Raw genomic sequence first — 21999 nt, 5'->3', positions numbered from 1 at the left:
AAGCATCAAAATAATTCTTCTTTGCCCTCCCAAACCTTTTCAATAATGTGCAGTCAACTTGATACCATGATCCACTGTAAAATGCTTCGACCTAAAACCTGCTTGCCCTTTTGCCTTTTTTTTAATATATAAAAATACATTAAAATTTAAACTAAAACTTAAAATTTTAATTCTTAATATGTAAAAATATATTTTCGTGTGGTTTCACCCAGAAATACACTTTGATCTTCGTCGACCTATCATAAAGTGCAAAGCGTGTGGTTTGTGGAGGCCTCATCCATGTGCAGTCTGCCCTCTCCGACATCGTAAAACCCTAGAAACCATCTATCCAATCGAATTCACTTTTTCACCAAAATACTGATAGAGTCAAATGCATGTGAGTTGCAAGGTAAATTGCATTGTTCGTTGCTGACACTTGAGCCCTTTGCAGACTGTGAGTTGCTGACACCATTTGATAATAGGAGAAAATTACAGTGAAGCAATTCGGTAATAATGAAAGACTATCCCAATATCATTCAGTGGTATGTGTGAACAAATTTCAAGGTTTCAAAAATGATATCTATATAAACAAATTTGCAGTGCACCTGTGATATAGAAAGACATCCAATTTTCTTGGTTCGAATTTTTTTGGTGCAAAACCATTTAGCTATTCATACACTGCTCAGAATTAATTGAAAAAAAAAAATAAAAAAAATCTAGAAACCTTACCCATACAAACAATACCTTATCTATACCAACAATAATAGGAAAGCAAATCTCATCACCAATTTTTTTTTGATATAATAGGAAAGCAAATCTCATCACCAATTTTTTTTTGATATTTGAAATTGATTTACAAATCGGTGTTCTACAAACAATAATTGAGGTACAAATAGCCACACCCGTGTTCTACACTCAATGGTTATTGATCATCCTGAAAGATTACACTTCATTCTGTTAGGTGCCCACAGTTTTCCATTTGGCAATGGTAGCAGATTACAGTAAAGTGATTTGGCAATAGTGAAAAATGAAAAATTGTTGCACTATCTTTCAACGTATTGTCGTTGTTCATCGTGAATATTTTAGCGCTTTATACAGTTATATATACTATTTTTTTCACCATTGTTATAAAGAGATTTTAAATCCAATTTTTCCATGTTTCAAAGTTTGTGTTCATATATTCAAAACTGCCATAAATCCTCTGCACTCAATCGTCAGGGAAGATTACACTACTCCATTTGGAATAAGGGAAAAATTACCCATTATCAGATTATACTGCAGCGGCTTGGCAATAGTGAAAGATAACCCAGTGTCTTTCCATGGAATGCCGTTATTATTATAATAGAACAAATGTTTAGAAATTTTACAACCAAAAATATCTAATCTAGTTTTCACGGGTGTTTAGAAATTTTACAACCAAAAATATCTAATCTAGTTTTCACGGGTGATACAGAAGAAGACTTTGAACCCCTTTCCCTAAAGAAGGATTTTGCATATGTGAGAAGCAAAATCCTGAGCATAGCCGCCAACGCTCTCAATCATTACTTCCTTCATTCAGTTTTGAAATAAAATGATTGATAAACGACTCCAACTCCTTCCACGATGATCCTCCCTCTGCCACGGCCCTCTGGGCGGCCACTCCAAGTTCCTTGGCCCTCCTCCTCATTTCCACTCCCTCCCCATCTTCCCCCATCACTCGCTCAATCGCCCTCTCCACCTCCTCCGCCATCACCAACTCAGTCTCATCTGCCTTCGTCCACTTCTTCACTTCCACGCCCACCTTTAACTCCCTGGCCACCAGAATCGAATTCGCAAATTGGTCGGAATGCAGAGGCCAAGCCACCATGGGAACCCCAGCGCTGATGCTTTCCAACGTAGAATTCCATCCACAGTGCGTTACAAACCCTCCGGTGGCCTTATGCGCTAAGATGTCAAGTTGGGGCGCCCAGTTTCTCACCAAAAACCCGCGCCCCGCGATTCGGCGCTCATACCCTTCAGGAAGCAGTTCGCTAATCCAATCCATCCGCGCTTCCTCCGACGCCGTGAAACGGGCGCTGTCCGCGACCCTAACAACCCAAAGAAACGACCGCTGAGTCGCCTCCAACCCTCGAGCCAATTCTTGAAGTTGTTGCCGAGTTAAAGAAGACGCTGAACCGAAAGAAACATAAACAACCGAAGCCGGATGTTGGGCGTCCAACCATTTCAAGCAACTTTCAACATCCGAACTAGTACTATCCTTCGTACCAGTCCACACAGATTGAGGAAGAAGAGGACCGATGGCCCACAGCGGCTTCTCACAGTAATCTTCTCGCATGAATTGGGATTCCAGAGATCGGAAACTGTTGATAAGATACCCTGCCGCGAGGTGTAGATAGTCTAGCTGCCGAGATTTGAAATCAAGAAATCTCTGTGGGAAGTACCTTTTCTGGGACACAACGCAATCCGGAAGTCCGCGCCCCGCTTCTTTCATAGCGTAGAAATAGGCGCTCAAGCAATTGTGAACGTAGGCCGGGGCGCCATACTTGGCCGCCACGGTCTGAGCCCACCCGAGGAACGGGTCGTGAACAATCACAACTCTATTCCGACCCAGACTGCGTATCAGATCTTCGAAAGGCTCCCTGAGATGTTCCATGGCTTCGAAGAGAGGAATAAAATGCACTGGGAAAGGGTGCTCCTTGTTTTCAAGATCTGGCTGCTCTTCTGAGAAGGAGGGCATGGGTAATTCGTGGAAACGAATGAGGCAGTTCTGGGGATCCCATCCCCGAACGCGATGTCGAGCTTGATTGATATGGACAGAAGTGGTGACAAACAGTACATTTAGACCTCGTGCGGCGAGGGCCCTTGAAAGGTGAAGCATATGATTAAGGTGGCCCTGTGCTGGCAATGGCAGAATCACCACCTGAATTTCATTTCTTCTTGCCAACAAAGTCTCGGTGGAACCCATTAATGGCAGACCAACGATTTACAGTAATTATAAGCTCTAAGAAGTCGTGTATGGTCGTTCTCGCAGAAGCTTGAAAGCACGTTATGGAGCTGCGATGCTCCAGTCACCCCAACTAGAGAAAGCAACAAAGCAACTACGCTCCACGCTCAAATGGATGAAACTGATGAAGGGGGCGGTATACTTATCCCGTGAAATTACCCAAAGAGCCAAAAATAACGGGAATCCATTATCCATATAAAAAAAATTAACATTGCCTGCGTGATCTAATATAGAAATAGAACATTGCCTTAAAATTAGCAATCCAATAATCTTGGTAAAAGCAAATTTTATGATCGGAAAACAAAGCAGCAAGCACGTACCTTCTTTATTGACGAGGAAGCAGTGATTGCCAATTTCATGGCTGGGGTTGTTGTTTGTAGCCGTAGTAGTCTACACGGAGGAATTGTTTCGAAAGTTATGGAAATTTTGGTTATATTTATAGAAAATTTGGCAAAAATCCAAGTTATAGTCGTTAAATTTCAAAATTTTAAGTGTCCTAAAAATTTTTGATGGTGCTGAATTCATTTACGGCATCAAAAACACTATTTAAACACTATATTTACAAGATTTTTTGAAATTTTTTTATCAAAATTCTAACCACTCTGGATTATGTAACCCATTCCTATACCTCAATAAAAACAAAGATTGTTGATATGGATCGTAATATTTAACATTTTCATCTGTCATGTATTCCATTAAATAATGGAAATATTAGTCAAGTGGATCCTCAACGCCTTGTTTGTTTATATCGTAATATTTAACATTTTCATTTGTCATGTGTTCCATTAAATAATGGAAATATTAGTCAAGTGGATCGTCAAATGATCTACACGTGAATGGAAAATGTGAACTTTTGACCGACAGATTGATCGACGAGTAGTGTTTATTACAATTCACTGACAGCTAGTAAATGAAAGAGTTAAGCTTCTGCCAACTATAATTTGGCATTGAATGATGATATGATATATTTTAATGCGTTTGAGATTCACGGGTTTACGGGACTTAAATTCCACACCAAATAAGATATCATAATTTCAAATTTTCTCTAAAATAGGTTTTGTCATAAATTTGATGAAAAACTTTATAGTTTTTTGGTCATAAATAAATGCTCCAAGTTTTTCTACAAATTTTTCATTAAATAGATTATTTTGAGAGTTAGCTCCCAGCATATTTGCATAACTTTCTCTGTTGTCTTTGAAAGTCTTATTTTCTAAAATGAAATGTTTTTTTATTTCCACTTTTCCAGAAGAACAAAAAATGAATACCCTTTTATCCCACACTTCTTTTGGCCTTTTCTAGCGCCCTGTTTCACAACGGAGTTGATGAGAATTAGTCCTTAACTGAGCAATAAGAATTTTGGCTCTCCAAGAAATATTGGCCTCTATGTATGCTTTTGGTTGATGATTATGAGTCGGATTAAACACTTCAATATAGTAATTTTTCTTTCTTCCTAGCTCCTTATCCCAAGTACGTTTGTGGAACTTTTTCATAACAAAAGTTTTTATCTCTTTGTTGTTTATGGGACACGCGTTCAAGCAAATACCCCATTTACTAAACCCTTCGTTATTTTGCTGCATCCAAGTTTTTTTGCTCTTGCACAATTTATCATTAAAGACAACCTTAGGCCATCTACCCTCTTCCATTTGCTCAATTTTTTTTAAATACCTTATGACTCGCACCATAGCAATTGCTTCAATAGGAGTAGTCCCTGTTTCACTTAACAAGATATCATAAGAAATTGCACTTTTAATCTTAAATTTGTTTATAATCAAACACTTCTGAATTTTCTCAATTTGTCTCCACTGCATGTCGTAAGTACTGTTAACCCACAGTTGACAACCATAGAGAATCGCCGAAATCACTAGAAGTCCAAAAAGAGTTTGAGTAGTCTTCCAGTGCCATAACTCTGCCTCTCTACATCTATTTTGAAAAGCATAAAATGCTTTCCAACCCCCCAAAGTTCTTTTCTTTCTACAACCATTCTAGCTTAAATTTTTGTTGAAGTCAATTCCAAGGTATTTGTAATCCGCAACTTCTTCCAAAATGTTGCCTTCAAAGTAGAACCTATGCTGGTTATGTTTTCTTTTCTTAGAGAAGACCACTACTTTCGTTTTGTTGATATTGACTTGCATCCCCACACTTCTACAAAAATGCTCACGAATAAGAAGTGTTCTTGCAAACCAAGAGCCGATTTAGCAATTAGAATAAGGTCATTTGCATACAAAAGAAGCCTTATAACAAACTTGCACAAATATATACCATCACCCCCTTGCGAATTTAACCACTCCTCAAACTTATCGATATATAAACCAAAAAGAGTAGGAGACAATGGGCAACCTTGCTTGACCCCGATATCGCTTTTAAAACTTTCAGAAATGCCTACTGAAGTTCTAATTTTGACTTTCACCTCTTCATACAGCCGATGCACAGCTGCTCTCAAATGTTTAGGAACCCCAAGTTCCTCCATTCTGTGCCAAAGTTTATCCCTAAGAACCGAGTCAAACGCTTTTCTGAAATCAACAAAGCAACAAAAGACTTCTTCCTTTTTCTCCCAAACTTTTTCAATGATGTGCCTTAAAGTTATGCAATGATCAACTATGGAATGTTTAGGTCTAAAACCTGCTTGCTCTTTAGCACGCTTATTTCTTTCTTCTGCCCACTTGCTAATTTTGTTTTCTAGCATGCTTCCAAGTAGCTTTGCAAACAAGGGGTTTATCAAGATGGTCCTATAATTGGAGGGATTATTAACGTCCCCACTCTTGAAAAGAGGTATTGCAAGACTAGTTGTCTAATCTGTTGGGAGCCCTTGTTGTATGATGTTGTTGAAGATTTTTGTAATGTGAGGTGCAAGAATCTTTGAGCCCCACTTTAGATATTCTGTTTGGAGTTCAGCTAAGTCTTTTGCTTTTCCAACACCCAACTTCTTGATACCCATCTCTACCTCTTGTACCGTGAAGAGTTCAATATCAATGTTGACCAAGGGGGAGGGTCAACCTTGGGAACCTACTCATAGTGTTGTCTTGCATAGTCAAACTATTAGAAGCTGTAATATTATTTCCAATTTGTATCTTTTTCGGTTGGAGCTCCTTCCAAAATAATTTGGGATTATTTTTCCCAAGGAAGATTAGTTCTTCCCCCCTTGAAACCATGAAATCAACCATTTTCTTGCTTAATAATTGCTTGTTAGATTTGAGCTTTATGTTATCCTTGTTTAACTCTTTCCACATTCTCCTTGCCTTTTTGCATTCCTCGTCAAACCAAGCATTAACCAGAAAGCAATTTCTTTCATACTTCTTAATTTTTGTTCTTTTGCACTTTGCAAGTGCGCATTGAATTAAATGTGTTAATTCATGACTATGAAGGTTGTGAATTGTAATTTTCTCCTTCTCAAAGAGCCTCTCTAGCGTCATTTTGAAGGTATTACAATTTTCTGGGGTCAAAAGAATTCTGCCCCGTGGGAGATTTTGTTAAACATGCTGAATTTCTTACTCTAGTTATTTCTTTCTAATCCAAGAGAAACATAAATAAATTGGTTTGTGATCTGATTTCAAATCCCACAGCTGATCTCCAACCAAAACTTCTCCCATTTTCTCACACAAACCATGCGAGCAACTTACATAATTTACCACACTTGCTCCATTGTAAGTATTGCAAGTGAAATTACTGGACTTTGCCCATCTATTCAAGCCATTACAAATGACTAAATCAAAGGCCCCACATAGAGTAAGCAATTGTTCACCAAAGTGATTGCAGCCCTTGTCCTCTGAAATTTTTTCCCATTGATGATTACTTTCTTCTGTAAGCCAAATAGAGTCACAATCATCTTTACAACAAAGAATGCTAGCTTGCTCACTTGTAGTCCAAGCATTGAAATCACCCACTATAACGACTTCACCTAGCTGCAAATATGTTGCAATATCCACTTTTAAAGCTGCAAATGGATCTTTGTGGTCAAGCCCTCTACCTTTGTATATTTTTGAAACCTGCGGTGCAAAATACCATGCTACAATTCTGATGTGGTTTCCATTTTCTGATATTTTAAACCAAATGAATTCCTTATTTGAGTCTTCTTTTTCTAACTGAATGAGACGATCTTCTTTCTCCCATACTAAAACCATGATATCCCCGTGCCCTTTGCCATTCCCTGCTGCCTTGTTCCACACTGCCATCTTCCAATATCCTTCAAACAAAGGTGTCTTCCACCCTTCATGCTCATCTGTCTCTATGAGGAAAATTATGTCTCTATTTTCCGCAATAGGCCCTAACCCAGGTCCTTGTCTCCATGGGTAACCTCTGTAGTTCCAACAAACTAATCTTAAGGAAACCTTGTTATGACTTGATTGCTATTTATTTTGACATGTAAGACTCACATTTGAGCATTTGTCCATGTTTTCCCATACCGACCTTGCTTTCTAATTTCCTGTTGAAGAGTTTGTTTCCTCTTCTTTATTACCATCTTGCTACTATGTTTTGGAAGGAGGTCCAAATTGCGCTATCACAGCGTTGCCTTTATAAATCAATGCTCTTTTTCCTTCATCTCTTGCTACCCTAACCTTTAAAATTTCCTCCCTTCTTTCCTCCAGTTGTTTTACAGTTAAATCTTCTTCTAGGAAAAAATGAGAACCCCTCAATAGAAGTTTCTTGCTTAGAATGATATATTTATCACACAAGCTAAGCATAAGAACTTTTATGGTCCTGACTCTCTCCCCGTTAAACTTACCCATCCTCCATATTTGTCTTTTAATAAGTCTCTTGCAAGGTCAAGAGTACATTCATTTTTCCCATAGTATTTCACCCCTTTAATAATTATGTTTTATGCCCTATTTTGTCTTTCCTTGCCTTCACTATCTTGCATGTTGTCAACCTGAATATTTGTTTCTCCTTCCTTATTAGCAGAATTGCTAATAACATGAGCCCAAGTTCTGGAGACATTGGTGGAATCCCCTTTTGTTTCTTCTCTTGCATTCTCTTCATGGTTGTTTATTTGGGCAATCATTTTCCCTTTATCCTTGGATGATTTTATATTCACCACTTCTGTACTTGCCACTAAGATTTCTTTATGTTTTGCACATCCGCCTTCATACATTGCCATTCTGTCTTCCTTATCAGGAGAGCTTCCTATAGCAATGCCACTTGTTCTTTAAAAAAAAAATGTTTTCTACTAATGCCTTGTTCTCCGCTGTTATTATATAAATTTTATGATCTCTTTCTTTCCCTTTAGCTTCAAAAACCTCCAACCTTTGTTTTGCATTTAACAATTCTTTCACATAAAGATTAGATGACCAGGTGAGAGGTGTGGATGTGAGACTATATAAGGCTGAATCACCAATGACTTTTCCTTTGGACTTCTTGTTGCCACGTGCTTGTGGGGGGGACTTGTTTGAGTGCTTTTTGTGAAGAGCTTGATTACTTTTCTTTTTAGACCGTTTCTTCCTTCTTTGCTCCCATTTTAGACGCGCTATTTTTCGTTTTAAAATGCCCCGATATTGTTTGGCATTGACCCAAACCCACTTCCCAGCTTTGGCAGATAGGGGAATTTTCACTTGTCCTAAATCATTTGTCTCCACATGTTCTGAAATTTCTAGTTCCTTTTTCATGTTTGAATGCATTTGTCGATGTTTGCTCGTTGCTCAATACTTCTGCTGCATAAAAACTCCCTACTCTCACACTGCTCACTGTTCACTGCTGCTCTACTCATACTGCTGACCACACTGCTCACCACACTACTTTACTCATAAATGCCTGCTATCATTGAACTGTTGGATGTCCAAACACACAACAAACCGTCCACGTCCAGGTCTTCACCGAGTTACAGCGGTCGTAAATAAACATCTAAACATGCGATTTTTTTGGAAAACTCTTCCTCCTACTTTTGTCAACCTATGTTTCCACTCCGTGCCGGACATGTTACACACCATACACGATGCATCATCATCTCGCCTTCACCTTTCACCATGCCATTCATTTCTCAAACGAATCCCATTTCCTCGATGACTGCAGCATTCTACATGGATTTTTATATATGTTAAAGAACCGTAAATTTGTTTTTACGGTAGATGTATTATGTAACATTAAAAAAAAAAAACTAAAAAAAAAACTGAATTTTATGAATTAAAAAAATAAAAACTTATTATTCTGAAAGTTATAAACTCTTACTATACATAAAGCTAATAAATTTGTAATTAAAATACATTTCCATTGATATAAAAATAAACTACATTCAAACTTAATATGTGGCTAAATCATGTAAAACCAGTGTTCAAAAACAAATTGAAAGTTAATATGTTGCTAAATCATAACACTGAATCAGGTAAAACCAATCTTCAAAAACAAATTGAGAGGTTACTAACATGCAAGTATTATTGTGTTTTGATAAACTTAAAATCATAAAAGCAAATCAGTGACTATACTTAAGATGTAAGTATAGTTTTGTTGGATCTGGGCCTAATGTGTGAGTATCGCTTTTCTATAATATGAAATAAATAATCTAAATATATAGATTAACTTAATAATTATTGAAATAATGTATTAAATTTAAAAATGGTAAATAATTAAAAATATATATTTTTATAAATTTATTTTTTAATATAATTTAAGTATTAATTTTATCATAAATTTATTTAAAAAATAATTGTATAAATTTAATTTTAATTAATATTTAAAGACTTTATATATATATATATATATATAAAATTGAAAAAATGGTTTTTTTAGTTACATAAAATATAAAATTCATTCATTTTAATATATAGAATATTTTTTTGGGAAGAAATCACATTGAATTATTAATTATTCCAATTCTATTTTCTTGTTATTATTTTTATCTTTTGTTATTAAAATTTATTTAATTTTTTATTTTTTATTATTAAACTTTATTTAATTTATTATTTTAAATACTTAGGGCCATTTCAATATTATTCTTTTATAATAAATCCCAAATAATATAAATGAATCCTATATCATATAGAAATAGTCATAAAGAGGATGTATGATGTAAAAAATAGTTAAACCTCTCTAAATTAAATAAAAATAAATATGGAATATATATGTATATAAAACTTAAAAAATTATATAATTTTTTTTTTTGTAAATTTGTTAAGACTATATTCTCATCATGTTCAATATATCACTCTGACTGGTGCGGGAAATTGAATTAGTGATTTCACATAGAAGATTGTCTTAACAAGGAAATTGAACGAGTGACTTCACATCAAAAAGTGTCTTATCACATCAAGGAGCATCTTATAAAAAGCCCCTAAACAAAGCACTTAATCACCTTTTATCCAAGACCCCTAAACTATATATATATATATATATATATATATATATATATATATATAATTTTAAATTTTAAAAATTATATATATATATATATATATATATATATATATATATATATATATATATATATATATATATCTATAATTTTAAATTTTAAAAATTATATATATATATATATATATTTATTTATTTATTTTTTAAATACTTTCCACATATATAGTATAAAAAAGTAGGTTAGTTTTCCAAATTTAATATAATAAAATACCATATTCATATTAATTAAAAAAAATCAATATCAATTTTTTTATATATAATATCAAATAGAGCATAAATAAAGTAAAATATTTATATTATTTAAACTATTTAAATATCAATTTTAATATTTATATTATTTAAACTATCTAAATATCAATTTTAGTGACATATAATAAATTAATTGAAAATACTAATAAAATTAGAATTGATATTTTAATTAAGTCTCTTTTAATAGGAAGAAATGTATAATTCCAATTTGAAATATGAGAGAGATATATGTAAATTTTTAGCTATACATCAATCATGTAGAAGAAAAATTACAATTTTGAATTTGTTTCATCTTGGTGCATCATTATTCAAAATTAAAATAAATTTTAATTAAAACATTTTAATTTTATATAACTATAAAAGTTGTATCATTGAATACCATTCTTTCAAATATATATATATATATATTATATATTGAATATCATTCTTTCAATTATATATATATATATATATATATATATATATATTATATTATATTGAATATCATTCTTATATATATATATATATATATATATATATATATATGATGATGATGATGATGATGATGACGATGGTGGTTAATGTCCATTGAGGCCAAATTTTGGTTTATCGGACACAGAAAAAAAATGAATTATTTAGTTTGATCTAAGATTTTAGACTTATGCTCAAAAAGCTTGGAGAGAAGCCTCCCGAGCTCACTATAATTTTGATATCGTAAAATTCTAGGAAGGTTAGTGTTGCAACAAAGATTATGAAACTGAGATCTAATGTGGTTGTACGTGGGGCACTCTAAGAGGAAGTGATTTTCATCCTCGATGTTCATATTCTCACAGAGATGGCAGATCCTTTCCATCCATGGTGTTTTAAGAACTGCCCAACAACCTGTTTCATTATAGAACTCATGAGAATTCGTTCTATATATATATATATATATATATATATATATATATATATATATATATATATATATATATCACGAAGCCATTAAAATATTAATTAAAATTAAATTTATGTATTTAATTTTGTTAATAATTTTATAACAAAATTTATATATAAATTATATTGGTAAAAATAAATTTATAGAAATAAATTTTTTTTTTTAATTATTTACCATTTATAAATTTTAATAGAAAAATCAATGCCTTATTTTAATACTTATTATGTTAATCTATGTCTTTACATTATTGATTTACTATTATAGAAAAACAATACTTACAAATTAGGCCTAAATGATTTAGAATTTATCAAACAAAATTATATTTACATCTTAAGTCTTGTCCGAATTTGTTTTCTTAGAATTTATCCAACAAAACTATACTTACATCTTAAGTCTGGGCCAGTTCTAATTTTCTTTTATGATTTTGGCTTACCCTTGGTCAAATTAAGAAAATGTGAAATTTCCACGTCAACAAACAACTTGGCGGCAATTAACTGAGGTGACATGGCTCTTGTCACTCAATTAGCTCAGTAAATTCGAGTTAGAGGGCTTGGAGTTCAGTTATGTATGTGTGATTGTTAATTTATTGTAATGCCCTACTTGATCCTATCATGTTAATTTTTATTAGTGTTTAATTAACCTTAAAATATTGACTCATAATTATTAAGAAATATTGGTGAAACTGTAATTTTATTTTACTGATATGACTTTTATTATTGTTATTATCCAATTCCCAAGTTGTTTCCTCAAATTTAATTTTGGATAGGATATGGTCTCCTCCAATTTATTTCCAAATTAAATATTCATATCCCTATGTGTCTTCTCACTCTACTTTTGATAAGATATGGTCTTCTCCAATTTATTTCCAAATTAAATATGCATATCCCAATGTGTCATCTCAAATCTACTTTTAAGAAGATATGGCATTTTCCAATTTATTTCCAAATTAACTATCCATGTACTAATGTGTCTTCTCAAATATACTTTTGAGAAGATATGGCCTTCTCCAATTTAATTCTAAATAAAATATCCATATTTTATTCCCAAAGTGTCTTCTCAAATCTACTTTGAATAAGATATGGTACTTGAAAAATAAATGATACTAAAATGAAAGAATGAGGGGGTAGTCATGACATTAATGATAGGTGGTTGAGGTGGCTGGAAGGAAGCTACATAAAAGGAGAAAAAGGATGAGAGGAGAGGGGGAGAGATCACTGGTCTTGGTTTTGGTTTTAGAGGATTTTGTTTTGGGGGAGGAATGTGGAGAAAGAGAAGGAAGAGAATGGATGGACAAATGAGAGAGCTAAAACTTGGATATGGAGAGTGTTTGTTTAACTTGGACACACTACATCTGGTTGGACTTAGGCTCAGAGGGCTAGGGAACCTGTGGAGGCTCCCTGGGCTATGAAATTATTCCTAGTTGGCTGGGAGGTAAATTTAGTCGAGTAGCTGAGAGGAGCATCCCAACAGAGTCATGAGCATCTCAACTAAGCTATTGGAACATATATTCTTCCATTTATTGATTACTTATGTAAATGTTGCACTGAAATTCTTATTTGTTTAATATTTTGTAAATAAATTTTAATTGTATATTGTCATCAAATAATTGTTGAGTTATAAATAATTTATTTCCCTTTTTATTGTGTTTAAATTAAATAAATTTAATTTTAGTTAGAGGACCCTAGGATGGATCTTCACATATGGTATCAGAGCCTAGGTTCAAAATCTAGACCTTGAAACCTACCTACTAGCAAAAACAAAAACAACAAACAACATTGCAAACAAATTTAATTATATTAGAAACAAAAATAAATTGAATTATTAAACTATTAAATGACATTGATCATAAATTTAAATGATGGAAAAATAATATGTTTATATCTTTTTTATTATTTTCCATATTTTCAACAAAATCAATATATATATATATATATATATATATATATATATATATATATATATATTGTGAAAATTCTATCACTGCAACATCTGATTTACTTTGCCTACTTATTTTTAATAAGTTATTTATGAAATTCCTTCAATAAACATTAAAATAGCTTCTGTTGTAGATATCACACCATAATACAGAAACGAACACATGCACAAGAATCAATGCATCAACACAATATTTTGGACAACAGTCCCCGGAAAAACTCAATGTGGGAAAATCGGTGCAGCAAGGGAGGATTTTATTATTCAACAATTCTTCAGTACAACAAGGTACCAAACTGGCTTACCCAATAGAGAGAAAAATTCTCCATCAATTCTCCCAGTCCCAACATCAGCCTAGCTGACCTCTGTGTAGCTCCCAAACACTCTGCATCAGTCCTTGATTGACTGTGTCAGCCCTGGGACTCTCTACGTCACCCACGCAAGCCCTCTAGTGACTGCGCAGTCTCCTGCTACCTCTACATTTGCCTCTCCTTCCTTTGTGTTGGTCTTATGTTACTGATCTCGACTCTTTGTTCTATACTTGCTGCCTCCTACTGCTCTCCATACCACTAGTTCGAATTTCTCAGCTAACCCCGCTCCAGAAATCGAACTAACTGGTCTCCCTCGGTTTGTCTTCCAACTGACCCTCAAGCCTCCTCTTATACTTTTCGTGTTGGTCCTTAAACGACCGAGATTAAATCTCTAATCAATGACTAAGATTAGATTTGGCTTGATCCATGACTTTTGGAACCTTCTAACACAGTTTTATATTAATACTCATTAATATTTTTTTTTCCTAAGTTTAGACATAGGAACTCCATTAAAACTATTAATTATTTTAATATCTCCCAAACTGGTTAGAATCTTCCCAAACCATTTCTGGGTCCTAGAGACCTCATGTGATTTAACATATCTACCAATTTTCATGTCTAGATCACATCCGATGCTACCCAAAATCAACACTCCCTCTTAGCAAGGACTATGCTCTAGTAATACTCCACACTGAGAATTACTCTAATCATACGACATTGGTATCTATGCTGATGCTAAGCCTCTCTGTCCAACATCCTCTATACTGTTGCATCTTGTACTACTGCCCATGGCTCTATCATTGCGATTGCTACATATGTACTGCAACTCCCTCTGCATTTGTGTTGTTGCTGGTCCATATTCCCAACACTGCATCTGCACTACAACTCCCTCTGCATCTGTGCTACTGCTAGTCCTTCTTCACAACACTGCATGTACACTGCAACATCATACCCATTTCCGCTCCTGAAATGGATTCTTTATCATCCCCATCTTCTCCCTGAAATAATCAAACTTGGTTCTCCCAAGGGCCTTGGTAAGGATGTCTGCAACCTGTTCTCCTATAGGAGTATAACTCAACTGTACACCTCCTCGTTGGACACAGTCTCTGACAAAATGACACCGGATATCAATATGCTTTGATTGATCATGAAACACTAGATTCTCAGAGATCTTGATGCAACTCTGATTATCGCACATGATCCTGGTCGCCTCCATTTTCCTTCTGAATAGGTTCACAAGCAGTTTTCTAAGCCATATGGCCTCACACGAAACTGTGTTTTCCGCCATATATTCTGCCTTAGATGAGCTTAGAGCCATGAACTTTTGTTTCCTACTGCACCAGGAAGTTATTCCTGATCCAATGTTGAAATAGTACCTAGAGGTACATTTCCGATCCACTGAGCTTCCTACCCAATTTGCATTAGTAAATCCATTCAATTTGATATCCTTACTCCTTGTGTACAAGAGTCCATAATCGATTGTTCCCTGTAAATACCTGAGAAAATGTTTAGTTGCTACCCAGTGCTTCCTCATGGGTTCCACCATTAATTGACTGAGGGTGTTGACAGCGTAGCAAATGTCTGACCTGATATTGACTAGATACATCAGGGACCCTATGAACTGCCTGTGTAAGGTGGGATCAACATCCTTGTCTTCTTATGCATCAATCTTCTTCCAGTTTGTGATCATTGGAGTAGCCATGGGTCTACAGTCCTTCATCCTGAATCTTTTCAGGATTTCTGTAGTATACCTCCCTTGCCCAAGGAAGATCTTTCCCTCTTGTTTCCAACCTTCCAGCCCCAGGAAATAATGCATTCGTCCCAAATCCTTCATATCGAATTATGTGGCTAGATTCTTCTAGCAGTCCCCAATGGTCCTGGATGATCCTGTCAGAAAGAGATCATCCACATACCCTACTAAGATCAACGGATCCTTCTCTACAACCAGATAGTAGAGATTTCGATACACATCACTCTTGACAAATCCCATCTTCTGGAAGTAGCCATCGTTTCTACCATACCATGCTCTAGGTGCATGTTTCAACCCATACAAGGCTTTATTCAACTTGCATACATGAGACTTCTTCTCATGTGTCTCAAAGCCCTCTAGTTGTTCAATGTATGCCTCTTCTTATATTACCTCGTTCAGAAAAATTGTTTTGACATCCATCTAATGAATCTCCCACCCCATCTGAGCTGCAAGAGATATCACGGTTCTAATAGATGTATACCTGGATACCGAGGCGAAGGTCTCCTCGTAGTCAATTCCTTCCTTCTGTGCATATCCCTTAGCCACAAACATGGCCTTATATTTCTCAACACTATCGTTTGTAGCATATTTGATCTTATAGATCCATCTCGAACCTACCACTAGTCTGTCTTGAGGCTTTGGCACTACCTCCCAGACATCGTTTACCATAATGGATTTGTACTCCTCTACCATCGCATCTAGCCAAACCTGATGTTGAGCTGCGTCCTAGAAACTGGCAGTCTCCCCATCCTGGGCTATTAATGCCTGATATATTTCTGGTTGTTTTTTCTCCCTCTTACTGTTTCTTGGTGCATCGTTGAAGTCCTCTGCATCTTGCAGAATCTAACAAAGTTCCCTACTAGTTCTTCCTCTGCCAGCAGGTGCTTCTTTTAGCTCCTCCTCCTCATCCTGTGAATCTTCCTAACTCGAGGAAGAATTCTTTACTTCCGTTGGCTGAAGAGGTTTAACCAATGACTCCTCTTTTGACTACTCCTCGGAAGGCATCTCACGAGATTTTTTGAAAGCGCTGTCCTCCATGAACTTTACATCTCGTCTAACTACTACCTTCCTGCTCCCTGGAAGATAGATTCTGTATGCCTTAGCATTCTCTCTATATCCCACCAGATATCCCTTTTCCAAAGTTTGATCTAGATTTTTCCTCTTTTCCTTGGGTATGCAACAATATGCTAAACTCCCAAATATACTGAAATGACTGACTTCAGGCGTCTTCCCTGTAGACACTTTCTCTGGAGTAATCTTGCCCAATGTCTGATGAGCAATCTCGTTCTGAACATAGGTTGTTGCGTTGCATGCTTCTGCCCACAGGAATTTTTGCATATCCTGATCATACATCATGGACCTAGCTGCTTCTACAATAGTCTTATTCTTCCCTTCTACTACTCCATTCTGCTCCGGATTATAGGGAACTATCCACTCTCTTTTGATGCCCTCCTTAGCGCAAAAATTAGTGAAGTCATTATCGACATACTCTCCACCATTATCTGAGCACAAAACTTTTATTTTCTGCCTAGTCAAATTCTCCACCAGAGCCTTGAACTCCTTGAATTGACAGAAAACCTCGTCCTTGGTTTTCATAAAATAAATCCAAGTTTTCCTTCAGTGGTCATCAATGAAGGCAAGGAAATACTCGACACCACTAAGAGCTTTGACGAACATAGGTCTACAGATATCTGAGTGTATCAATCCTAGTACACTCTTGGCCCTTTGTTTACTCTTAGGAAATGCTTCCTTGGCATACTTTCCTAGAGCACATCCTCTACATACATCATCTCATTTTGTACTAAGATACGAAACTCCTGTTACAGTGCTCCTAAGAATTCTCAGAGCTCCATGGTGCAAATGTCCCATTATTTTGTGCCATAGTTCGTTCAAGTCCTTGTCTCCATGACTTCCTATTAGTGCCATTGGTGATTCTAGTTGTAATCTATACAACCTGTTACTTTTGATCCCGATCTACACTTTCTTTTTCCAGCTCGGGTGTTTGACGTATACCTTCTCCTTAATGAAGTAGGCGTCATAGCCCTTTCCTTGAAGTTGCAACACGGAAAGTAAGTTCATCCCCAATCTTGGTACATGTAGCACATTTTGATGCAGGAGCATCCAATACCCTTAGTCAAAGGGAGGAATCCAAAGCGGAGCGAAGAGGAAGACGTGGACTAGGGGAGAAAAATAGGGAAAAATATGTTTTAAAACAGATTTAAAGATGGAAAAACATGGATAAAAAGTCTCGGGGAGACTTATCAATGTAATATGCCATGTGTTATATGCATGTATGAGGATTAGTTGAGAGATTTGAGGAAGGGATATGATCAGATCCTTCCCAGTGATCCGATCCAGTGTTCCTTTAGAAATATATATATTTAATGTATTTTCCATGCATGCATTATGGAGCTTTAGGGCTTTTGTTGGAGAAAATCATGGAGAGATCTGATCGGATCCTTTCAGTGATCTGATCTAATAATCCAATGTTTCCATATATATATATATATATATATATATATATAGATATATATATATATATATATATATATATATATATATATATATATATATATATATATATATATATATATATATATATATATGAACCTCCGTGTTCAATATGATATACAGAGAAATAGGTAGAGATTGTGTAATCAGTGCATAGATTTGATGTAGACGAGGGAGAATGTGTTCTAAGAATGAAATGCCTTAGCATGTAATATAAGCCTGTATATGTATAATAAATATATGTGTTCTATAGTCTCCGCAAGTCTGTGTATTAATTCCCTTTTTAGTTTTGTTATGTATGTGTGCCGATGGTTTAATCCTATTCGTAAGTGTGTTGATCGACCATCGACCACGATAGGATCGGTGGCGATCCTATAGAATATTATTATGTGTGAAATTGTGGTGTGAACGTAGGTGGGTAGAGGAATTGGCTTTAAAGCGCAGATTCCATCAAATGGTGACTAAAGATACTAATGGAACTTACGCGTGCTTTGGCAGACAGTGGCAGAGAACTGTGTTTAAACACAAAAATCCATCAACCAGCGGACGAATGTGAGGAAGATTAAGTTAAGGAAGGAACCAATGAGAATACATAAGAGCCATTGGATCAATACGATCAATGGTCTAGATGAAGTCACAGAAGAGCAAAGACCTCCCATCGCATCGAAGGAAACCTTTGGATATTATCGGAACCGGCCCTGATAACAATGAGATTGCCATCCTGCGATTAATCGTCAACCATCGGATCAAGAGCCAGGATCGACAGTTGAGATCAAATCTCTGATCACATATTGGAGAATCCAAATGATAGTGGGCAGTGGAGCAAGTCAATCGTCAATCAGAGATTGGGTCTACCAGAAGTCGGCGATCAGAGCAGCGTTGTGGATCAACCAAAGGTGCAGACCCGATGGAGATATAGGTGTGGTTTAATGTTTTTGAAGTCCAGTTATGTATTCTGAAGCGGGTTTTCCCGTGTTTCCTTTGTATTGCGTTAAATGGTGGAGTCCCCGGTTTTAGAGGAAAATCTCAATAGTTAAATGGCCTGGGGTTTTAAGGGCTAAATCATATCTAAATGCTCCCGCTAGTGTATATACTCTAATATATTATATGGTCCGATGTTAAAGGCTTAAAGCCTTATGAATGCTTCCGATAAGGTTTGTGGGCAATATCCCACAGGCCTCAGGATAATTGTTAAGGAAAAGGGATTTTTTTTTACCCCCAATTTCTCATTTCCATCATTTGGTATCAGAGCAGGGAAATTTTTCTTGCGAGAAGAAGGATTCCAGAGAGAAAGAAGGAGCAGGAGGTATAGTTGAAAGAGCTGGAGAGTTATGGTCTTATTGTCACATAGAGAACGACAACCGAAGGTGAGATGAATTGTAGCAAACCTAGAGCAAGGAGTGCTCAAGAGAAGTTGAGAACAACTTCCAACTGCGGTTGGGTAGAAGTTGTTGAGGCAGCTCCACAGTTGCAACTGTAGGTAGAGTTGCCTTAGAGATAACAATTCCAGCAAAAGAAGTGTTGGGTAGAATTGTTAGTCAGCAAGAGGTTCGAGGAGAGAACCATAGAGCTTGCCAAAAGACCAAGTCTAGAGGAGATCTTGGTGAGGTAAGTGGCAGCAGGGAGGACTTGTTGATGCAGAGGTTTGGTTGCAGCTCACAGAAGACCATGAAGGCAGTTCCACTGAAGAAGTGAAGTGGGTAGAATTGCTAAGGACAAGGAGAAGCATATGACCAGGAGGCCATAAATTTTTGTGCCTCGGCAGTCTGATGCAGGAGCATCTAGCACCCTTAGTCAAAGGGAGGAATCCAAAGCAGAGTGAAGAGGAAGACGTGGACCAGGGGAGAAAAACACAGCAAAATCTGTTTTAAAATAGATTTAAAGATGGAAAAATATGGATAAAATTCTCGAGGAGACTTATCAATGTAATCTGCCATGTGTTATATGCATGTATGCGAATTAGTTGAGAGATTTGAGGAAGGGATATGATCGGATCCTTCCCAGTGATTCGATCCAGTGTTCCTTTAGAAATATATATATATTTAATGTATTTGCCATGAATTGCATTATAGAGCTTTAGGGCTTTTATTGGAGAAAATTATGGAGAGATATGATCAGATCCTTTTAGCGATCTAATCCAATAATCCAATGTTTCCATATATATATATATATATATGAACCTGCGCATTTAATATGATATACAGAGAAATACATAGAGATTGTGTAATCAGTGCATAGATTCGATGTAGATGAGGGAGAAAGTGTTTTAAGGCTGAAATGCCTTAGCATGTAACAGAAGCCTGTATATGTATAATAAATCTATGTGTTCTGTGGTCTCCACAAGTCTGTGTATTAATTCCCTTTTTAGTTCTGTTATATATATGCGCTGATGGTTTAATCCTATTTGTAAGTGTGTTGATCGACCATCGACCACGATAGGATCGATGGCGATCCTATAGAATATTATTATGTGTGAAATCGTGGTGTGAATGCAGGTGAGAAGAGGAATTGGCTTTAAAGCATAGATTCCATCAGATGGCGACCAAAGATACTAATGGAACTTATGCATGCTTTGGTAGACAGTGGCAAAGAACTGTGTTTAAACATAGAAATCCATCAACCGGCAGACGAATTCAAGGAAGATTATGTTAAGGAAGGAACGATTGAGAATACATAGGAGCCATTAGATCGATATGATAAATGGTTCAGATGAAGTCACAGATGAGCAGAGACCTCCCATTGCATCGGAGGAAACCTCTGGATATTATCGGAACTAGGCCTGATAAATATGCGATTGTGATCCTGTGATTAATCGTCAACCGTCGGATCAAGAGCCAGGATCGACGATTGAGATCAAATCGTTGATCGCATATCGGAGAATCCAAATGACAATGGGCAGTGGAGCACTGAATGCCAATAGTGATAAAGCCAATCAGCAATCAAATATCAGGTCTGTCGGAAGTCAACGATCAGAGCAGTGTTGTGGATCAACCAAAGGTGCAGACCCGACGGAGATATAGGTGCGGCTTAATGTTTTTGAAGTCTGGTTATGTATTTCGGAGCAGGTTTTCCCATGTTTCCTTTATATTGCGTTAAATGGTGGAGTCCCCGGTTTTAAAGGAAAATCTCGATAGTTAAATGGCCCAGGGTTTTAAGGGCTAAAGCATATCTAAATGTTCCCGCTAGTGTAAAGACTCTAATATATTATATGGTCCGATGTTAAAGGCTTAAAGCCTTATGAATGCTTCTGATAAGGTTTGTGGGCTATAACCCATAGGCCTCAAGATAATTGTTAGGGAAAAGGGATTTTTTTAAACCCCCAATTTCTCATTTCCATCACATTTGTAGCATGGAACCGTTCTCCCGATTCTGTTTGAAAAACTATGGTACCCTTCCCTACTGGAGTACACTTTGCCTTGTTCCCCATGGTGATCTGAAAATTCATCTTCCCTTCTCGATATTCTGAGAAACATTCCCTGATTCCTGTCATATGCCAAGAGGCTCCACTGTCTATATACCATACTTTTGATGATGCAGAACTAGTCATACAAGCCACTTCTTCTTTCGGCCTGGAAGCCAACATAGAGAAATCGAAATCTCTTTCTCTTGTGCAATTATCTAAAAATCTGTGTGAGTCCCCTAACATGGATGCCCCTGCATCATGATCTCGACCCATAATTGATTTTTCCTTCCTGTCTCTAATTACTCCCTCTGATACCATGTGAAAATCTATCATTGCAACATTTGATTTACTTTGCCTACTTATTTTCAATAAGTTATTTAAGAAATTCCTCCAATAAACATTAAAATAAATTCTACTGCAGATATCACACCATAATACAAAAACAAACACATGCACAAGAATCAATACATCAACACAGATATTTTGGACAACAGTCCCCGGAAAAACCCAATTTTGGAAAACCGATGCAGCAAGGGAGGATTTTACTATTCATCAATTCTTCAATACAATAGGGTGTCAAACTGGCTTACCCAACAGAGAGAAAAATTCTCCAACACTTCTCCTAGTCTC

At 36.0% G+C, this 21999-nt stretch overlaps 1 protein-coding gene across 1 annotated transcript; it reads right to left on the bottom strand.

Annotated features, from left to right (window-relative positions):
• Window positions 1-1295: 1295 nt before the first annotated feature.
• On the bottom strand, window positions 1296-3109 carry LOC149204332 (zeatin O-glucosyltransferase-like). Its single transcript, XM_089393272.1, has one exon. It carries the CDS (start codon window positions 2921-2923, stop codon window positions 1514-1516), a length of 1410 nt encoding a protein of 469 aa, XP_089249398.1. The 5' UTR covers window positions 2924-3109; the 3' UTR covers window positions 1296-1513.
• Between the last annotated feature and the right edge of the window lie 18890 nt (window positions 3110-21999).

This window comes from Pinus tabuliformis, chromosome 1_2, assembly GCF_031772625.1.
Source record: "Pinus tabuliformis cultivar Carrire ecotype Pingquan chromosome 1_2, CPIR1, whole genome shotgun sequence".
NCBI lineage: Eukaryota > Viridiplantae > Streptophyta > Pinopsida > Pinales > Pinaceae > Pinus > Pinus tabuliformis.
Note: the sequence above shows the minus strand (reverse complement) of the source record. Positions and strands in the feature narration are given on the sequence as shown.